The sequence below is a fragment of the Monomorium pharaonis genome, chromosome 3 (genome assembly GCF_013373865.1).
Source record: "Monomorium pharaonis isolate MP-MQ-018 chromosome 3, ASM1337386v2, whole genome shotgun sequence".
NCBI classification, from domain to species: domain Eukaryota; kingdom Metazoa; phylum Arthropoda; class Insecta; order Hymenoptera; family Formicidae; genus Monomorium; species Monomorium pharaonis.
Genome location: NC_050469.1, coordinates 11,270,883 through 11,294,296, shown reverse-complemented (window position 1 = coordinate 11,294,296; position 23,414 = coordinate 11,270,883). Strand labels below are relative to the sequence as shown.

General features: G+C 34.6%; 1 protein-coding gene across 3 annotated transcripts in view; it reads left to right on the top strand.

Moving 5' to 3' along the window:
* The window catches only part of LOC105837787 (protein madd-4), a 208,534-nt gene that overhangs the window by 144,025 nt on the left and 41,095 nt on the right, over positions 1-23,414 (top strand). For all 3 annotated transcript variants that reach the window (XM_036284102.1, XM_036284101.1, XM_036284103.1), the window contains exon 4: positions 1,597-1,696. In XM_036284102.1, coding sequence (XP_036139995.1) covers positions 1,597-1,696 — 100 coding nt within the window. The remainder of the gene's footprint in view (positions 1-1,596; positions 1,697-23,414) is intronic.

The window sequence follows — 23,414 nt, the reverse complement described above, 5'->3', positions numbered from 1 at the left end:
TCGTTTTTCAGTTATACAGAAGTGGCCAGAACTGGGAGACGTAGCAATTTATGGCACTTACAACTTGCGAACTGCACTTGGTCGGGAAAGCTTATTGTGTGATCTACAGCACTCTACTTATTGATGTTTCTACACCATCTGCACGTTCGCGAGCTTTCGTCTCTATTACAATTTCGCCAATAAGATGTGTAATAATATAACAATAATTATTCATGTTACAACTGACGATTACATCCCGCTGATTTTGTTTATTACCGTAAATAATAGCAGTCTATAAAAGCTTTATAACAATATCGTCTTTATGCTAGTCATTTAGTTGCAAAATTAATAGTATTAAACGATAGAGAATAGACTTATTGCGCATTGTTGCATTATTATTTTTGGGCAGTTTGAAAATGTATCCATCCGCAATATTATTTTACGTAATTACAAAGCTTCGTAATTGGGATTAATCTGCACGCATAATGTATGCTATGTATTATTATTTCAATTAACTAATTGTTTATGCGCCGGTTATTGTTCAAAGCAGATAATTACTATTCGTGTAGAATAATGCAATCGATATCGACTTCTCTAAAATTGGAACCAAGTCGTGATCAATTTAATCGGCAGCCCATTTAATAACGATGATTACCACGTAAATAGTTAGCTAATGTGTGCTATTCGTTTGAACGCGCAAGTAAAAGATTTGCACATGTACATAGTTAGACATTGAGAAAGAGAGAGAGAGAGAGAGAGAGTGTGTGTGTGTGTGTGTGTGTGTGTGTATGAGTGAGCAAGAAAGACAACTAAAATACAAACTGCTTCATAACCATTGATATTATTTGCGTTCCGCTATATTAAAGGTACTCGGTTAGTTTGCGCTCATTTCTCCATATTTAACGACCGTTCTCCCATTAGCTTCATTTTCCCTTATTTCCCGAGTTATGTCGTTTTTAAAAATTTCCCGACATTTTAACTGTTTTTTTCTTTTTATTAGTTTAATTAACGAGTAACTCTATTTGAAGCTTTCAAATTTCTCTTATTATTTATAAGAAATAATCCGAAGAAGATAATTTCAAAAAATATCATCTTCTAAAGCTTCACACATATTATTATGATTAAAATTAAGATACAATCACGAACTTACTTCGAAATTTAATAAGAAAAAAGGATTACGTACGAATAATTGGCAAAGATCTTTCTGAAACCAGCTTTCGTTAAAATATTTAATGCTAATTGAGTAAAAGATTTATACTATATATATGATTATAATTGGCGAGAACACTTCATATCATAAATGACAGTTCTATTTAAGTGTGCAAATGTATTTTGCACTCTCCCGAGCGGAGCCAACTTATACTTGTTGAAAGTAATGCAATTTCCAGCGAATAAAGATCGCTCATGAAATTAGCGTGAAGTAGTAAATTGAATTAACTAACTGCGTCGCGACGGCACGCGGTGGTGAAATGCAATTAAACTCTTGACGATTTCAGCGTGCCTTGATTATGAAAAGTTCATTCAATAAGCATGCCTGGGAAAGACATCCGTTCGGAACATGTTAAAAAAAAAAGTCATTATACTAAATTTGCTGATAAATTTTCCCCGCTCTTTTAGGACGTGCGGTGGCGGAATCTCGCGCCAACAGCGTCGATGCAGACGTAGATCGTGCAAGGGGAAAATCTGGACTACCAGATACAAAATCTGCAATCCGGAGGTGAGTATTTCCATGTTTAATTTGCTTGAGTACTTATCGACCGTCTTGTTTTATGTATCACGTGAAAGGCAAATTAAAGCGCTGAAAATACAAGTAGAGCAAGTCGCATAATTTAGGTTTTCGATAAGTAGGAGTTAAACAGAAGGATTTGAATATGTAAAATGTGTGTACTTGGTCTAAATTTCTTTGAAACTGGACTTGGGCTACTTGTATCTTTTTACTTTAATTTTGTTACTTTATTGTATATAATAAGTTATTATTGCTAAATTTGTTTTAAAACAAATTAAATCTGTAATTATATGTATAAATTAAAATGAGATAAAAAATAATTCTAAATAAGTTTTACTGAGCGATTATACAAAAAATAAATTGTTCTGCCACGAATAAAATCATAAATTATAAATAGAGCAAGCAAAAGAAAAAAATAGTAATAAATTATTATATTTAGCACAATTATACAAATGGACATTTTCTTCTTAAATCAACCATTTTCGAAGATACAATTTTTCGACAATTTTTTGCGATAGAAAATTCTCGGTTTGTCTTTCACATTTCACGTGAAATATATCAGAAATGTATAAGGGAACAGCGTTTCGCTTTATACTACGTATTAGCGCATTCAAAGCGAATGTTACCATGCAATGATGTGGTAAACTGCTATTGATTTTCCGTTATGCAAATGTATAGGATGTATCTCAAGATCTATCGAGCCTTTTATTTAGGGATTCTTTTGCGTGCACGTCGAAGCGCCAGGCACAGTCGGCTTTATCGAAAATTCGAAATAACACATCCACGCGGTAAAGCACCCGCTAGATAATCGCACGCGTATGTATGTACATACAGACGGTCGTATAATTTATAGGTTCGGCCACTCTTGCGTATTAATTGCGTGTTCAATCGTGTTTACGGTTAACAGTGACATCGCTATTTTACGCTCATTACGAGTGATTACGGAGAAATACCGTGGAGAGCTGGATGCTGCTGCCGCGATGATGAGCAATAATGCAAACGGATCGCGCCGAATTAAATGACATTTATTGTCGCAAATCATTCTTAAATATTTCAACCCGCGCTGAACATACCACACCTGCCTCAACGTTGCGCCGGCCGGAGATGTAAATTGGATACATGATGAATTCGATATTGGTGCATAACAGCCGACAGCGTTTCGCTACGTGTGTAAGCAGCGCGTTCTGCACCGCGGCTAAAACCAATACGCACGCCTCTGCAGCTATCCCGGGGTGTACCCCCGACGTTATACGGTATATAGACGCAGGTGACCCGACCTATATCAGTATCTGGGGCAAGTTTCGGAGAGAATGCGCCTGCACGTATATTAAACGGCTCCATTTCGACGCGTGTCTTGCGATCGATATCACCTCAAGTCGATATTCTTCGCTATTCTCAATCCATTTAACTTGAATGGATTATAGCGAGGAGAGGCATACTTATTATTAGAAGAATCGATATTAGTCACGAAAATCAAGCTGGTAATCCGAGTCAAGAGGTTTAACGACCTATCGTTATTAATTCGCGAGAAAGCAATTGTAACTCGCGTAATCGCGTAATCATATTTGCGTGCTTGTGCTACTATATAGCGCCGTTGTAAATTCCAGCCGTATTTAATAATGCTGCACTTTCACGTGCGCACGTTCGCATTGTCGGCTTTTCCCGTTTCGCTTCATCGTTCAATGTTTCTCGTTAGGAAGTATGACTTTTTTGCATCCGACACTTCTAGCACTACCTTTTAATCAGGGCAATTTGCCTTGACCTAAATCGACATAATTAAGAGAGAGAGAGAGAGAGAGAGAGAGAGAGGGAGAGAGAAAAGCGAAAGATTTTTCCATTGTCCTCGAGCTATTTAATTCCAGTGAAGATGTCTTTCGTATTGCGAACTCGGAACTTCGAATAAATCAAACGTCGATTGTGGCTGACGTCAAAATCGACCGGAGAATAGCGCGCCGGTTTCATTCCACGTGTGACCATGACGTGACGGCACGGCGAGACACGGCTTCTTCCTCCCGCGAGTGCATTTCACGATATCGCAGCTCCGTGTATTAGTTTCCGCGTCACGTATCAATCAATCGCTGGAACAACGGTCCAATAATATACAGGTATACAGGCCGAAGTCACTGTCAACGGAGCGTTTGTCCTGCAGCGTGAAAGAAATCGGGACGTAAATTGGAACTTCCAGCCGATTTGCCGCGCTTGAAGTAAACCACCGTCAAAAGTCCGCGCGCTCAAATTCCGTTGCCATTATTAGAGGGCCCGGTCTTGTATATTAAAGTTCCAGATTCGTCGGAGAGCGATTAGCGACGCCACGCCGCTCTTCGGGTCGATTAACACGCTTGTCGCATTAACGCGACGACACTCGACCCAAATTGACGTCGTTAACCGACTCGCTCAGGAGAACGACGGCGATCTCCCGAGAGATCGTATCTCGGGGTTCCTCGAGAAGGTAGAATCGTAAAAGTGCAAAAGCACCGCCGGTCCCAGATGGGAAAAGCCGCTGTTGTCGGGCTGGGTAACCGCGCGACCGACACGACGACGATGCGACGTGACATTTCGCCCGCGGGGCGCGATGTTTGCCCGGCTCTTTTAGCTCGCGCGAGAAAACGCTCTGCTTGTTTTCGTACATGCGAACAAAAGTATCGATGGCCGTGTCTCTACAGAGTCGCGTGAGTCTTATCGCGCGAGGCGCTCTCTCGCTCTCTTCTCGCGCTTAACTTTGTCTGCGTAAAGCGTAACATCTTTTCACTTAACCGGATCGAAACGTTTTATTGCCTCTCGCCGACGACAACGACGATACTTTGCAAACTTAACTATTATACATTTCCGAATATCCGCGTATCGCTGCTTTTCAGGTAACGTTAGATTATATTCAGTCCGATGCAAACACGCACATTGTTGCTTCTTCTCATTACTTTGTTTTATTTTTCGTTTTATAAAAAAAAAAATATGTTTAAGAAATAAGGAGGTGCTTAATGATATTTCTGCTCGCTTTATTATAACGAAGTTTTACAGAGAATGTACACACGTCACACATGTTAGCCCCGGCAAATAATAATACTTCACTATAAAATATTAGCACATACTGACGGCTGCAATTATGCAGGTGTTTACGGTAGGTAAGACGCGCGATATTATTATGCTCGTGTATACATATCGTGTATTCATAAATACACGTTGCACGATATACTGCAAGACAAACTTGTTGACAAATTTGCATCTCCGGCTTTGCGCGGGTATAAGAGCAGCTACGGAAGTGACAGAGGACGCGGAAGAAAAACGTGAGTTCCGGCTTCGTCAGGTATTCCTTTCGCACGATGTTAACGGCAGTGTAGGATTGAGCAGATTCCGCGAAATATTCTTCGCTCGCTGCATTAATCCTTCGGGATTATCCCTATGAAATGCGATAGCCTCGTAATTTTCTTACATTTTACGCTGGTCCTCTGGATTTCTTGCAGCAATAACGAAGCATTTGCAAGCTCTACACGTTTGCGTATATTTTCTTTTTATTAATATATTTCTATTATATTATAACAACACTGAAAATGTAAAAATTTTTATGTACGATACAAACAAGAAACATTTAATTACCTCGTTTTTAGCGTCTGTTATTCTTCTTCTATTCTCTTGAAAATAGATTAAGTTTGTTACAAGAGAGATTTTCCCCGACATGTTCCTAAAATTTGTCGCATTTTTTTCTGCGTTAAAATGATGTGGATTTTGTTCCCATCCCGTGTGAGGCATCTCTCATTCAAGCTGATGGACAATTTTCCGTGAGCCATAAGTGCTGCCTCGCTTCTGTGCTTTTTATGATGTCACATCCAATCGACATCCATGATTGGTCAATAGCGTACGACCCTCTGTATAAATGACCGTTCGTGATCCCGACAATTCTGATATTATCGGTGCCTTGCAGCTATTGCTATCGAAAAAGATTTGATTTATTATTACCACTGGCAATTTTCCACTGCAAGAGCAAAGAAACCTACGCTTATAGACGAACGAAAAATCGATTGCAAGAGGAATGTTTAGGAACTTGGGCGGTATTCGTGGTGTTGCATTATGAAAAACAAACCGTCTCCTTTTTATCAATAGCGTTAATTTACCTGTTGCGAAGCCTCGAATATTGTTTTTTGCACGAATATCTTTATCTCGCGCTGCTTTTAACAAAATTATTTTGCTTTGTTTAAAAAGTTTTTATCATTCAAGGAGCTTTTCATGTAAAACTCCCAATGGATTAGTATCGGAGGCATAAGCGGAATTCCATTATTGAAATAATCGGGATAAACACAGTTTACGTTATCAATCCCTCGTGTATTTCAAACTTTTATCGTGATTACGTACACGACCGCGCGATGATCGCGCGAGTAGTCATATTTGCATTACCAGTGCAGTTCCAAAGGTATCTAGTGATTTATCGTCGATAGATGGCAAAGTAAAACTTTTAAATCGATCGTTCGCAGGTCGCGATTGTGACCCACCAGACGGTCGGGGAAAATTGATAGGTTTCGTCACGGAACAAGTCCTTTCCGAGGGGGGGGAGTCTTCGTAAAGTAATCGAAGGTTACCACGGCCAAATATTAATTGCTCGGCTCAGAGGTCTTTGCTTAACGGGCGGTCCTCGGGGAGTGGTCGGGGACAATAATTTAGGGACAGAATGTTGTAAATTTCAAGTTAAAGTCCAACTGAGAAGGGATTTACGTTCGCGGAATACCTTTCGTTGGCCTCAACCCTTACATTTTTCGCCGTTTCTTTCATTTTCTTTCTGCGTACAGTAATAAAAAAAAGCGTCAAGCGAGAGCGCATACAAATGTGGATTTAAAGATTCAGTACTTCATAAAAAGCGCTATACAATTATTCTGTTCGTATTCAGCGGTTCCCTTTGCGCGCATAAATATTGTAATTTTTCGTTATACGATAATTACCATTGGAGTACAGTTTTTGGCAAGGTTTATTTAATTTCGTACTAAAGAGAAGACTACATTAAGTTTATAATTACACGTTAACTATTCTCTTTTTCTCTCTTTAATGTGCTGTTAAATAAAAACTGAAACGTTTCTTTTATTTACACTTAATGTGATGTAATGTATGTTAATTCTTAAAAAAAAAATCTCTGTTTAAATATATGAAGTTAATGTATGCGTGTAATTATATCAATGTCAGAATTGATTAAAAAGCATATAATTGTGATAATTAAAGTTACGAACGCAAATGTGTTTTTTAATAAAACGTGCACGTGCATAAAACTATGAGATAATTTCGTAAACTCTTTCTGTAAAGTGTCAAGTCTTATTTTCACTTATAACTAATTGCACTTAGAACGTATTAAATTAATTATTATCTTACACACACACATATACAAAGTGTTGTTTTATACAAATGCATTATTCTAGATAGTGTTCCATGATTCTAGTTTGTGCATATATATTCTAAATCTGGTAGTAACTCGAATACTTTTCCGGTAAACAACACAAAATGCGGAAACTATAGTTCAATTTAGCTTCACCGAACAAACATGTACTTTGACCAAGAGTATAGTGTTACTGAATATATTATCATTTTCATCTGAATATCAGGATAGCACAAATTGAATATTTTCATGGCTGACTGGTTAAAGTGAGATTTTTTTGTATCCCAGTAAACTGCATCAACTAATAGTAACATCAATGTTATAATTTCAACAATGTAACTGTTACGTACAACACGCATTATACACATTTATATTGTTGAATGTATAATACTGATATGATGTTAATATATAGTTGATATTTGCTTGAATAACTATCAAGAACGAAAGAAAATAATTATATAATTAATTAATAGATTTAATGAATTAATAAGAAGTAATGACACTCTAACATATTGCATGAGACAAAATAATATCATAAAGAAAAGAGAATATTTTTAATAATAATTTATAGTTTAAAAAATTTTTTTTATGAAATCAACTTTTAAAAAAATTGTATTGTTACTTTTAATTATGCAAAGAATATCTAGATATATAATGTAAAAAATTTATTATTTTATTTAGAAGAACACGTGATATTAAACTATACTTCTACAACTTATCTCTTAAACTTGATTATTTTCCAAAATGTGAAAGTTCTGGTATTTTTATTAGATATAATAAATGTAGGGAATACTAGTAAAAGATAATCAGACTCGCTTTGTTCGTAGTTTTATGTGAATACATATGCGCATGGAAAAATGAAGCAATATTATTTTCAGTGAAATATTCTGAAAAGGGGCACAACCGTAAGTTTTATAATGGAAGCTTCTGTGTTACATATTCCAACATCTACTGCATAGAAATTGTATCTCGATGAATATAGTAAAATTAAATAGCATACAAAAGTCTCTATCCCGTGCATAGAAATTGTGTGTACCTCGTGCAATCTGTGCTTCGTTCTATGTTACGAATTTAAAATATCATTAAATGTAATACCATACTTTTATATATCACATTAAATATGGCAGCGCAAACATATACTGTCTTCCAATATTTGCGGAAAATAATGTTAAATGATAATTAATCCGTATGTAACAAGAACGTGCGCAGTTCAGGGTAAAGGGAAAAGTGAATAAACCGTGATTTACTTGTGCGATCGTGTCTGAATTAGATCCGCAACGCACTCGTGTCCGTTCGCCTGCAGATATTCGAATAATACAGCCGGTAAAACCGCATAGCGCGCGTCACACGGAAACGATATCGTTGTAACTTTTATTAGAATCACCATCATGACCGTAACTTTACAGGGATATTAATGTCGCGTTTGGCGCAAGTCACGCCGTCCGTTGGTTACTCGTTACGCGAGATTTTTGCGGAAACGAGACACCGGATTAATGCATAATGCGTTACAACATACATTTGAAACATATCCCGGAAACCGCGTACTTGCCTTTTGTCTCCTTTATGATTCGGAGACAGGCAAACCCTGGATTTGCGATAATCCTTCACGTGCTAAAAATATACAGAAATAACATAAATACCAAAATTTACATAGACGTTCCTAATTCGGATATAAATATTAAAACAGGTAGCGTATTATTAATCTTCGACAGAAATGAAGTTATTACGTTTCTCTAACTTTGTAGGTTAATTTCGTTTAAATTAATGGCGACTAATAATCTTCGACCTGTATCTATAGGTTATAGAAAGAGTTTGACAGACTCGTTCTGAAATATTACGTGTCTCATGCAACTTATTAAATGGCAGATACATGTATGTATAACACATGCGGAGTTTGCGATAGCTGCTGAGAAAATCCGTATAAACCCCGGGATCGGATGAGCAATCACATTGAAATATCTTGATCATTTGCGGGGGTATTTGCTTATGCAGTCGGCGCCGTCGCAACTTTTATTGGACGCGCTCTGTAACTGCAGTTTTACAAGGCTATTAATATCGCGTTTAGTGCAAGCAGGCCAATGATGAATCCTGTTACGGCGTCGCGAAGATAAATAATGGAACTTCCTTACGAAGCTAAACGCGCCGGACTCGTGCATAATGCATTACTTGCAATTCCACGATGCGCAAGTAATTGCGGACGACAGGAGTTAGGTGAATTATTATTCTCGAGATAGTGGCCGCGCCACTAGAAACTATTGACGACAGCGTTGTGAATGTTCAAAGCGACAATTAACCGCTTTATATCGCGATCGCATAAATTCTCGCGTACCTGTAAATAAAAGTTTGACAGCTGAAAGAAAATGCAATAACTGCAGAACATATAAGAATAAAAAATAATTTGGATAAAATGTTTTTTATTAGGAGCTAAAGTAAAATGTCTTCTAGCTTTGTCTCATGAACCTAATAAACATAGTTTTTTTAAAGTGTTATGTTTCGTCTGCAAGCTTTTTCTAATGACATATGCTTTTTTCAGTCGAAAACAATTTCTCAAGTCTATTTTTTCTATCATTTTGTTTCTCATTTATAGTAATTATGATATATATTTTTAGCAACACGATAACATCAAATAATCACCGTATAAATTAAAAGATAAACATTTACAGTCCTAATTAAGCTGTTGCATACTTAAAACGGCTGATAGATGACTCTCGCCTTTCCGAACGTTATCGATATCGAACTCGTTAATTCGTCGCGCAATCCCGTTCTCTGAATATCGGGGGCCATCGTTAGTTACTCCCGCGTTTGCACCGTTTTATTTATCGAAACTCGAAAGTTGAACGATACACAGTCAACGTTGGATTGAATTACATGTGACTGACATGTCCCAGTGGCACGACAATTCTGACACTCACCGTTTGCTGCAGTTTGTGATGCATGCATCGCTGCGACAAGCATATGGTACGGCCAAATGGTTCTCTTTTAGGTTCACAGCGTGTAATTCACTATACGCGGTTGCGCGACCTGACAATTCGGGGAAAAATAACGGTTGCACGACGGGAGAGACGACATGGATCTCCGGATAATTAACAAATTACAAATTGCGTTTACTCTAGTTGACATCCACTTCTGCAAAAATCTTGTTTAAATCGACGCGCTGCACCACTCTGCATTTATATTTCATTCAATCACGCGACAGTCCAAAGAGATATTCAAAACGGGTGGCTTAACCATCTCTTTCCTGATCAAAGAAGAATTTTTTAAATTCAAGATCAAGGCTTCGAAGTACTGTAAAAGACTTGTCACTTACTTTGTCGAAGCATTGCGTGTATTTTCACTAATAATTATTTACGAACGCTTATTTAAAGCGTTTTTTTTACATAAAAGGAATATTTATTCCTTTTATATTAAAAAACTTTTAATATTGTATTAAATCAACACACTATCATTTATCTTACACGTCTAAGTAAATAGGTGCACATCATAATTGCATCGTGATTACTTTAAAGACGTAGAAAATAGATAGTATTATGATGGTAATATTTTTAATATTAAAGGACAAATTTTAACTATTATACTTATGGAATCATTTAGCCATTATGTTGTGATGTTAATACACAATAATCAGTATTTATTATAAAACATTTTTACTTTTGGAGCATGCAAAACTTTTTCAAGATATACGTTAGGATTTAATTGTTTTTTCTTTCTCATTTTTTACTCATTTTTTTTTTTATTTATCTCTTTTTTTATTTAACATTCGATTGTACATATTTCGATAATAATATTATGCAATATTAAACAGTGGCATGGAATTTGCTAATATAGCTTTTTTGAAGCCTTTTAAGAGCCGGTTGTTTTAACTTCTTGATAAATTTATCTATTATATAAACATGTGTCTATCCTTATCTTTCTTTCTAAATAAGTGAAGACAGATAATAGATACCTGTTGGATAAAGTTTCCCAATAAATTGGAACAATTGACCCTATGAGTGTTGAGGTCTCAACAGGTCTTTTTTGCAGAATTTTCATAAGTAATGATTTGATAAGTTGATTATAGTTCTACAGCTAATCTGTATTTTCCATTATACATATAAAGATTATTAATACACCAATCTATATAGGAAATGATTAAAACAACTCCAGTATTTATACAAGATATTATATCGCAGAAATCGGAAAAGATTGAAGATAATTTGCTTACAAAATTTGAGTTTGAAATCAATTGAACACATATTAACAAATAAATCGCGCACACACATAAAGTTTTTAATTTAAAATATGTCACCTTTTTTTCTACGATTGATTCTGCGGACGATTATTTACTCTCTCATTAGCGCAAATGACGTTTTAAAATAGACGCGCCCGCGATGTCAAGAACGAGTTTGCAATTAGAAGCGAACATCTACGATGCTACACACGAAATGACTCGAGGCCGCGTTCTCAAAGGAATTACTTCTAGGTACAATCTAGAAAAACATACGTAGGAAACGAACCTCGTCACCCTGGGTAAATTTCTTCCCGACGTTAATTTTGCTCTCTCGCGCATGCATCTAGATATCTCGACTAACCACGAGCGGGGAAAAAAAATGCGCAATGCAAACGACGAATCGCGGCGGTCTGAGGGAAGTTCGTCAGCGCGGGGCCAGTTACGCGAATTACGCCGGAGCGAGCCAGCTCCGCCGATTGCGGCGGTCGGAAAGAATCACGGCGAATAAAATGAGCGAAGAAAAGGGAACACAACACCATTAGTATAACGAAACGGGGGAGCGTGCACTGAATTCAGATTCAAGTCTTCCCCAACTGTCGTCCTCCTTCCACCGTTTACCCCGTCGGTCTCTTTGCCCGTCGGTTCCTCTTTGGTTTCCCTCGGCGCGCTCTGTTAACACTCGTAATGGCGCGGTGTGTATTTCACCGAGGGTTGTACCCTACGTTTTACTAGCGACGAAAACAGAGAAATTTCATTTGCGGAAGCGAGAGACGAAAATTTCGCCACTGTCGTCACTGCGATAATGCGGCGAGAGATTTCGCGCCGAGGTCGATAAGACGGCCGTGCCAAGTGATTAAAATTAATTTAGGGTTTTAGGATTCTAGAGAACGGAAGGAGACTAATGAAGCCGAAGTTGCGCCGAGAGCTGCCATTCACGAGGCTGAATAATTCCACAAAATGTGAACGCTTGTGTAGACAAATAAATATAAAGTAATGAATATAAGAAAACAAAAGTTTTTATTTGAAAATACACCTTGCATACGAAAACGACGAATTTTACTTTTTTAAACTTTACGTGAAATTAAAACGTATTATGTATAATATACAATGTGTGTTGGATTATTAAATGAACAGTACGTATATTGTTAATGTCCAATTTCTTTATCTCTAGATAAGTGTACGATAAATTTATCCGAAATGTATCTCAAATTATAACCTCACTTCGCTAATAAAATATGATAATGTATAATAAAATTCTAATACTTTTGTATCGAAAGTTAATAGTATGAAGAATAGTTATTTATTAGATATGTAACCGGAAGTTTTAGTGAAAAAGTGAATTTTAATTATTTAACGAATATCTTTATGTGGAAGATGGTTATCGAGAGGTATGAAGAAATCGGGCATAAATAACTTAAACTGGATAAATTGAATTTTTTAAATTTCCCAATGCTATGTTATTAATGAACCTAAACTCGGATTAAAGCATAGAGTAGATCAAATAAATTAAATCATCTATTAGACAAATTAAAACTATGTTTGAACTAAAATGCTCGTTAATTGGATTAAAGAAGTTTAGAAATTCTAATGCAAATTTTAATCTGCTTTATTTTATTCACTTTCTGTTTGATTTGAACTTATGTGTAATTACATAATCTAGTATTATAATTTGAGAAATGTTCACATGATCTGCGTATTAAAAGATTCTACGAAATTATAATACAAATTAGAAATATATTTTATCGTTACTAGCATAAATCAGTAAATGGTAATAAGATCTTTAGAAAATGTTGACACATAAATTAAATTGTGGATTTTTTACTTTTAGAAACAGTCAATTGATTAAATTAATTAAATTTAATTAATAGAGAATAAATATTGAATAATATGATCTGATATAATCATCTGTATGGATTTTAAGTTAAGTATTTTAAATTATTTCCTTAATGCATCTGAGTGAAATGCAAAGTTCATTTAGGTTTACATAGTGCATTATATTTCAAGTACACACTTGGCTGTACAAATTTAAATATACTCTTTTAATAACTGTTTAACAAATATTTGATTTTCTTATCTATAATATAGTAAACTAAAGCGAAATTCATTCGTGTCTCCCGAAAGTAATGGTTCTATTGCCGCAATAGCCGCATTATGTGGCTAAAGGTTATCTCAAAATCTTTATTGTGGTCTACTTGGACAATTAGGGATTAAATTTAATTAATTGCATTTAATAGTCTTTTATGCACAATATAGTGCGAAATAAATTCTGAAAGGCATAACGCATAATCACACCGTATACTACGTAAATTTTCACGACTGAAATGGGTGTGTGTATGTGTGTGCACACTTTGTAATCTCCATGTGTATTTATTCGAAACCTCAATGCTAACATAAAAGCAGTTGCAAATCTCTCGTAAAATAACAGCAACATCTATATCTAAAGCAATTTGTAATTCCGCGTGTTTTAAACATTTTATTGCGTATATTGAACAAGTTTTACATTTTTTTTTTTTTATTTAAAAACATTACGCATTCCAGAAAATTTCATGAAAAATCTCGGCGTATAAAATGATATTAATGCTTCCGTAATAATTGATTTACTGAGCGTGATATATGTCGCGTTTTAGTATTAGCACGCAAGTAATTTATTCGCTAATCGCTTCACAGTGATAATATTTACCGGCTTTATTGTGATGACACGGAACGAACTTGGAGCCGGATCGACAGTTAATAATAAACTGCGATAAACAATATTGATCCGCGGAACCAGTTATAATAAACGACGTGATCGTATTAACATTCCATTTACATCTCGCCGATCATTTTATTAAGCCAATTAGCGCACATTTTGTCACTTCTATTGTTAATCAATGAACGCTCCTGATAATAACAAAGTATATTATATATTTAAATTATCAGATTGCTTATTTCATATCTCAATTAAAAGTTACAATCACCGAGGATGCGTCAACAATAAAAGCGCATCTAAATTATCGCTAATTACTAACTTTGTTTTGTGATGATAATAATAATTACAATGAGAAAGGAGTGTTTCTATCATGCATATATTTCATGAAAGGGCTATCTCCTTTCTTTTCAGCAGAGTGACGTTGGTGGCGTGCAAACTGATACGCATATCTAAATTAGCAGTTGGAGAATAATGATGGCCGAAAGCCGGAATTGTCCAGAAAAATCCAGGGCATGTATTCGTAATTGATGGATGTGAATGTGTTCGTTACGTATAAAATAAAACTAATGGATACGATCCACTCAAACGGAGCCGATCAGTCATGCTGTCGCGCATTTTCTGTTTAAAATATAAAAAAAAGGGATGCGCGTATCGCGACACGTGCGAAATACACCAGCGCGGGACAAGATGGACCATCTGCGTACTGGGATATCTGCTGATAACAACATTTACGCGAACGATAAAAGGGCGGAACTGCATTCTGCGCAAGACGAGGGCAATAAAAGTGTAGCGCCCGGACTGGCTCAAATATTCCAGGTCGCCGTGCTCTCTGCCTCACTATAGTAGAAATCATTGCCAAATCCGTTGCGCGTGCTCCAGCTAGTGTACATCGTTACGTCAAGATGGAAAGAAAATACACGAAGCACAGGAAACTCGGATGTTGGGCGGAAGATTTGCGTGCCAGGGAATTATTAAAATTTTGTTTCTAACGAATAATAATATCTTCCTGCGTCTCTCAAGACCAAATAAATATTGATTTTCTAGGGGAAAAAATGAAAAAGAATGCCGGATATATAGTTAGCAACGCAATTTGTTCTCTTTTTTTTCTACATATTTTGTAAAATACATTTTGTAAAATATCTACTCCACTGGACCAAATTTGAACTCACCGATAGTAGTCGAGAATTAATTAAGCTGCCAGAGTAGTTGCGTGCAGTTTCAGAGATTGGAGCGACGCTAACTTTATACATAATTCGATGACAGTACAGTGAACGGCATTGCGCTCCACTCTACATTTATTTTAAGAACGATCTCAATAACATTGTCGTACAATAACAAAGTACAGTTTTAAATATATAATACTATTTTAAGAATAATTTACTAGATTAACTTCTTTCGCATTATTTATTTCTATTATGTATCTTCGATTAATTTACGCACAGTTCTTAATGTTTAAAAAATATTTTTAATACCTCATTTTTTATCTAATCTAATAAGAATTAATCTACCCTTTTTTTAAATTAAAATGGAAGTGAGGTAAACAGTGGGAAAAAAAGTTAACCCAATAAACCATTCTTAAAATAACGTTTTTATTTTAAGAAAAAAATTCTTTTTTTGTTTCGTTTTCAAGCTTAACACAAATTAAGAGCAAAATATTTTTAATGTTATCCTTATTCTACAAATATGTATACAGGTTTTTAATATGTTTTATATTTTTTTATATCTTTATTAATATAAAGATTGCTAATAAAATATTACAAGTTTTTCTTCATATTGCAATATGTTGCAATATTTGCTGCAAATTATACTTGTTTATATATCCGTTAAAACTTAATAGAACCATTTGCTGTAATAAATTAATTAAATCAAAACTGTTTACGCGATATATACAATTTGTAGATATTTAATATTAATGCAACGGTAATGATTTCGCTACGAATCACACTAAATTGCTTCGAGATCAGCGCAATCAAAATAGAGTACGTTTGTTATTAGAGCTATATAGTAATTGAAATCACGAATTAAATACTTTAAATAAAATAAATCACGAGTTGCTTAAAAACTATATATATAAATACCAGATGAACTATAATTGTGCTAAATAAAATTTTGCAAATAATCCAACATTTAGAAAATGTTTTTCGCAAGTTTATTGATTAATCTCCCAAAAATAACAGTGATCTTAAATACATTATTAATTACGCGAATATTTATTTGCTTCAGCTCTAAATTTATATGATCTCAACGTGATGATGTATTAATGATATTGAGAGAGAAAGAGAGACTACATATTTTTATTACCGTTGGCAACATAAGTTCTTTTTTTGAATACTTTTTTGTTCATAATTTATCATATATATTTGGAATGTGATGTCAATTAATAAAATTGATTTTACTTGTAACGTATATATTTTGTCGAAAATAACATCTTTTAGTATTTTAATAACGTCGATAACATTTCAACATTATTTTTACCATTAATATTATATGTTTTGATTACTAATGATGTAATTAATGACGAGAAACTTACGACAAATCAACGTCATCATGTTGGGACTTGGCTGTTGGGATTGTAATATAATTTATAACTGCCTGTTCTACTATTATACTGGTGAAGTCGATCGAGTAGCACGTTACCGAGACGCGAGATTGTAGTGGTTTCTACAATTAGCCCTGTCTTGCTCTACTGTCATTAGGTTTGTGCTCGGGTAACTTTAGACTTAAACTTAACTACAGGGAAAGATATAAATAAATAAACCGACAACCGAGTCAAAGAGCAAGACACTGCATCGTATCTATCATTTGCATAATGTCTTTTGAGGTGCAAATTAATGTTAAAATTTTAAAATTTCACCAAAATTAAGAATGTTTCTTTACAGTATAATAATTTATCCCAGAAAGTAATACGTTATTCAATAATTAATAAGCCGTTAAAAGAACTGTGAGATAGAGCTCTGTTACGTCTGTACGTACTAATTCTGTCACTGAAAACGCTTATAACGGATAATAATTGCGAAAGTGCATTCCGTCGTTCATATGCAGTTTCTGCTGGCGAAGAACGAGTCATACGTACAATACATGCGTGCACGTAACGGATGTACACTGGAAGATCACACATTGTCAGTGGATAATGACAATCTATGCACGAAACTGGGTCAAATTCGACTCTGGGATCAGCTAGACTAATTAGCGCGACCATGTAATGCATTATAAATTCGGATTGTAAATTACAGCACGTGTACAGTAAGTAGGCGCCGTCTTTTGATTAGATACAGTAATATACGAGACATGAAGATAAACGCATGTTGCAAATATCAGTCTTGCATGGAAATTTAAAACTTTGCTTTAGGTGTGAAATAAAATATTTAACAAATTATACGAACGTCAGATTTATTAATTAATAAATTTTACACCGAATAGGAAATTATGAATTGTAAATATTTGAGATTTCTACAATTTAAATAACAATCTGAACGGTACCTTTACTTTCAAAATAATTAATAGTAATAAGATATATAAAACAATATATTTTTAAGTAGTATTTGCTGATTAAATTTTTTTATCAATTACTAAATGTACAGCAAAATATATTCCTAATAAAACGTTACTACACAGTATACAAGATTCAATTTGTATATAATACAAATTTCTTATATACATAAAAATAATTAATAAAAACAAGAAATCTTGTGAATGAAAAAATATATAAATTCTTAAATTTGTTCAAATTGTAAAATTCGTCTCGATTGAACTCCGTTTTAAAGAATGAAAGATCTAACGCGAGGTCTAACCCCGGCGAGATGTGAGATAATACCCTCAGCTTTATTCATGCGTGAGAGCGCGGAAGTGATATGAAAGCGAAAAGGTCGCTAACTGTGAACGAAATTGGATGCACTTTTAGCCGGTATCAACAAAGGGAGGTTACATTCCGTGCTAGTAATCACATTTACCATAAACGCCGATAAACGCATGTCAGTACACTTGTGTATGTTATATAACGATTGCATAACGAAAGGCTATCTGATGCTTGTACTTGATGAAGAGTGCCATGCGAAATCAGGGCAAATTCGACGAAACCGTGGGTGATTACGAAGCGGTTAGTGCCAGAGTTACACATCGTCACGTTGCAACATCTATATACCACGATAATCCCTAAATCCACCGAGCGAGCGATATTGCTAACGAAGCTGCGATTCAATATCGGACATGAGAAATAGTAACAATTAAATTCGTTATAAGAGTAATGAAACAAAATGCACTGTCTGCATACCGAGTATTTTTTCTAATTGATTGTAAAATTCTAATCTAAAGCTTTCTATTTGAAAAGTCACTTCTAGCATGATTTTTGTGATAGGCGACTTCCACAAAAGAAAAAGGGATTAATTAAAATAAATAAAATAAAAGAATATAATATATTTATCTATGATTAATTAATACATGTACATTGTAAGACAATATCGTATTGTATATAATATATGTAAAATATATGATTTAGTTTAGGTTAATATTAATGCCGGGACAAAAATAAATATACGATTATATAAATTTCTTTAGAGTATGTAGATCAAAATTGCATTTACAATTAGTAGCAAAAGAAAATGGGAAAAGAGAAATCTTGAACAACATCAGATATTACATTCGGCAAAACTATTACGACGCGATTCGGAATGGAGTTGGATATGTTTGCGTTACGGTAGCTGAATACTCGCAGGAATAGGATCGAGCGAAAATTTAGGTCCTGTGGAATTAAAACAGTGGAAATCTCTCTCCGAGCATATTGGAGGAACTGCCAACTCGTATGCAATAACATTGGTGATTCTAGTTGTCCAAAAGATCTGTCGCTCGGATTATCACAATCGTTTCATTAAGCGAGCGCTTAGAGAAAGAAAACATATTTCTAGTTTTCTTTTAATAAAAAAAAGAATGAAAACATCCTTTTTTTTAATCGAAACTTATAACTCCGAGCGTTAAATATATATTCGCCGTCCATCTGCGACTTTAATTATTTATGCACCGACGCTGTTTTAATCTCGTATAAGAAAATAGATTTTTGCTTGAAATTTGTTCGAAGAAAAATAAAATCCTTTCATAAATGAAAAATTATTTATATCCCGAGATTAATACAACGAGTATTTTTAAAACGAAAATAATAGTGACGCAATAGACCAGTCCGAGATATAAATAGTTAATCACAGAAGATATTATTTAACTCGATCCAGAAATGAATTATTTGAAAACATGCTATTCAAGTATCGTATTCGTATTCGGTGGTCACCTTAGTACATAATATCAGAAACATAAAAGAATGAAACATTAGATTTTGATGGATAGCATACAGCCTCATTCTACAAAATTATACGACGCTATAAACATGTTTTCTTGTTAATCGATCTATTCTTTCTTATTCCTGTTTTCATATATATTTCCAGGTCACAAAAATGATACATATTGCAAATATTATTGCACCATTGAATCGATATGGTACATGCATTTAAAAAGTTGTATAATTATTACATACTCTGTTGGCGTATTAAATTTTAAGTAAACAATGCATCGGTGAGAAATAAACTGAAAATTGCAAAGTTTCAATGAATAATCTCAACTGATTAAAAACTTGTTATCAAATATGCCTCCAGATATATTACTAATTAAGCCAATTAAAAAAAAATTCGAAATAAATTTTTTATATGTTGCATGTCTTTTTAGATTTTTATTTCATAAATATGATGCCGTCGTATACGCCCTTAACTATTTTAAACAGTCGTTTGTTTTTTTGTTTGAAAAAAATTGCCTTGAGTTTCTGTTTGTAACTTAAACCCATACAGAGAGCACAGAACATTTCAGTAATAGTATTGTAGAAGTGTTGCAAAGTTGCTCCAACATTGCGGAGTGTTTTGTGGGAATATGCCTAGTAGTAACAAGTGTTAAGAATAATGAAAGATGATTGCGGAATTCGTTTTCGAGAGAACATTAATTAAGTCACATGTAACTAGCGCCTTGGTGCGAGCGTGACGCACTTTCACGTGGTACTTTAAGGGTCCGTCTTTTCGCGCATGTAGCGTGCTCAATTAAAACTCCCTCCCCCTCCTCCGAGATGTAGGAAATTCGGAGTGACAGGTTTAGACATTTGGGCGTGATCGTGGAATCCGCAAGCGTGGCTTGCTCGCTGTTTGAGGAGCCTCGCGCGCCTGCCTCGGGCTCCATTTGACTGCATTGACGATTCGCGCGGTGTAGTTTATCGGGGTAAGTTTCCGCCCGCGCGCGCGGTGTGAAACTTTCGTCGAGTAATCCGTTACGAAAGTTATCGGGCGTAACGTGCGCGGAATTTCCGTAAATACGGATAATCGAGAAACGTGCTAGCTACCGCCGCTGTTTCTCTTTCTCTCTGTGCGCGCTGCATCCTGGGCTGCCTCGCAGCTCGCAGACACGATTCGGGAGATCGAGCCACCCCTCTCACTCCGGTCGATGCCACATGGCTGCCAGTAACGATTGGCGCACGCAGAAACACTCCGACCGATGTTGTTCGGTACGTCGCAAAATAAAATTTCACGGGGCGTTTGTCCGCGAATCCGATAGGCGTTTCGTTGACTGGAGGGACTTAAAGTGAAACGTGGCGCGAGAAACCAGGTTAACGGAAAAATCGTGAAACGCAAAGCGGTGTCAAACCTTGATTTTCGGATTTTTTTTTTTTTTTACGTTTGCCTGTAGATATTAGTGGATACAGATAAGAGGGATATATCTATTTGTGACATTAATATGATAATTTCTCTTGTACATTTTTTGAAAATATTACAAAGATAGTTGAAAAGAAATTTATATACGGTATAATAATATATAAAATCTTCTTTAGATGTCTCTAAAAATTTTATTTTAATATCATAATAATCGTTTAGAGAGCACAATATATATGTGTGATTGTTTTGATAATAATAATATTAATAGATTCTATTTTTTGAAAATATTGTTTTTTTTTCTCACAACTTAATAAAAACTTTTATTGAGTGATGAGAATATATTTTTCTTAATGTAGAATACAAAATTCTTCACGTAAGTCATATCTGTTCAAGAGAGATTAACAAATTCTTTAGAGAAAATTTTATATTCTTGTTTATATATGAGATAATAATTGTAGATTTTAGACTTTTTCTCTTATAATGATGATAGTGAGATAATTAACATTCGATGAATCATCGATAAAAAAAATTGTGCATACTTTATTACTCATGTTTCTTACGCTCTTAACGTTGTACTTAGCAAATAGTATACTTTTAATTAAATATCGCAGTGCCCAGGTGCGCATCTCGCGGGATACGATTCCCTTCGGAACAGAAAACAGCCTCGCGTCCTATAGACACGTTTCAGAATGTTATTTTCGCAAGCACATTTTGCTCGCGACCTCCTCGAGCCTCTGTACTTCCTTCCGGTGCTCTCTCGTCCTTACCGGAATTCTTACCGGGTGGAAAAGGCCGGCTTGTTATCGTAACCGTCGTCACGGTGGAAAAAGGTGCCATTGTGTTTTCCTTTATTCCATCCACAAGAAGACGTCACTTCGTGGAAAGAAAGTGGACTCGTGACGTACTCGCTCGTATTACTTCTAGGTGTATCCCGCATCGCGACATTGCTCCACGGTTGCATCCCTTTTCCCGGCCTGCCTTGCCCACCTCTCAATGAGGGACTATTCACAAGATATTTTAACGGAGCGCGACGAATGGAGCTTCTTTCAAAATCCGACCCTGCCAAAAGTGGGCGGAACAGACAATGCATTCGTCGGCGACACATCAAACATGAAACTCACTGTTTTACATTTATTACAGACAGATGTATACGTTTTTAAAAAATCTCTTGAATAAATTAGCGAAAAAGAACGCGGAAATCAAATTAAAATGCTTTGATATTGTAGATCTTTTTCTCTCCAAAATTAATAAATATCTTTATTTTTAAATATATAATAATAAAATATTGACTAATATATACATACTTATTTAAGAATAAAAATGGTTTTACCAAGTTTATGCAGAATCTATTGTGTAAATTATTAATGATCCTACTCATCTTTAATGCAATCAATGTTTATTATTATCGGCAAATAAATGAGCATTGATAAATTAAAATTGATACGTGCTTTCATTTCATACGTACGCTTTCACAATAATTGGACACTGACGCAATGAAAATTGTAGCATATATACAATAAACGGATGAATTTTTAATTAGAATAAATGTGATTCAGAAAAATTTATGCAATACTATATTATTATGCATATTTGGTATATTGATAACAAGAAAACAATTTTTTTAATTTGCTATAATTTTACATATTGTTATTTTTTTCGAAACCTTTTTATTGTTGTCCAAACAAAGAATCGTTCTAATTTTTTGAAATGATATAAAGTTATAATTATTTTGAAATATTTTATTAATATAAGATAATTATTATTAAATGTTTTATTAACGAATGACGTGAACTAGAACGGAAGATATCTTGTCTGTGCATATATATAAAAATACACAAGCAATTTGAATTTGTAGCATACTAAATTATTTCAAACTGTTTATTTTAAACTACTCATTTTAAACAGCAATATTTATTAAACATGTTAATAACATATTCACGAATAATTTTGAAAATAGTTATCTAATATTGTTCTTTTGTCCTGAGTACTAAAAAAGATGCAAATTAATAAATAAAATGATAAATACGTGCTAATTAAACCTTGAATTATCATGTATATTTAAGTATAATAAATTTCAGTTAAAATAATTAACAGCTTGATTAAACATTTATGAATTGTTTGTAGTATTCGTGTGGACTTTTACGGACTATAATATTAACGAAAATAAACGGACAGATCGCATGCGACAAATAACATGGCACATGCACCTGTTCGTGGTTCCACGCAATTTTTATATGCTGAATGGAAACAGAACGAAAAATTCAGATAAATGTAATTTAATAAATATTCATTAACTATTTGAATTATTGAATGTTGACTTTGTACAACAAACAAGCGAAACGCTGCGCGTTTGATTTGTACACGGTTTATCGGTGCGTTGGTAAATTGGTTATTTTGTAAACAAAAATGGGAAATTAGTATAACCGCATTCAACGCTATATATATGTACTTGATGCATTCTTGAATTCTTTCCAATAAAACACTATTTGTGCAGTTGATAGTGCGATATATGCACATACATAACACCTGTATATTGTTGTTTTTTATTTCATTATTCAGTGAAATATATAAATGAAACATCCCGCTAGCTGTAGATTAAAATAATAGAAATTAAAATAATATCTACAAGTTGAAAAAATTTGATCAGCCGTTAATTGCAACTATTCATTAATTAATTAATTAAAATTGTATTAATAAGTAGGTAAATAAGTACCTTTCGAAGAAATGAGTCTGAGATATAGGTAGGCAATTGTTTATCGTCACGTTCAGGTGTCAATATATTTGGGGTG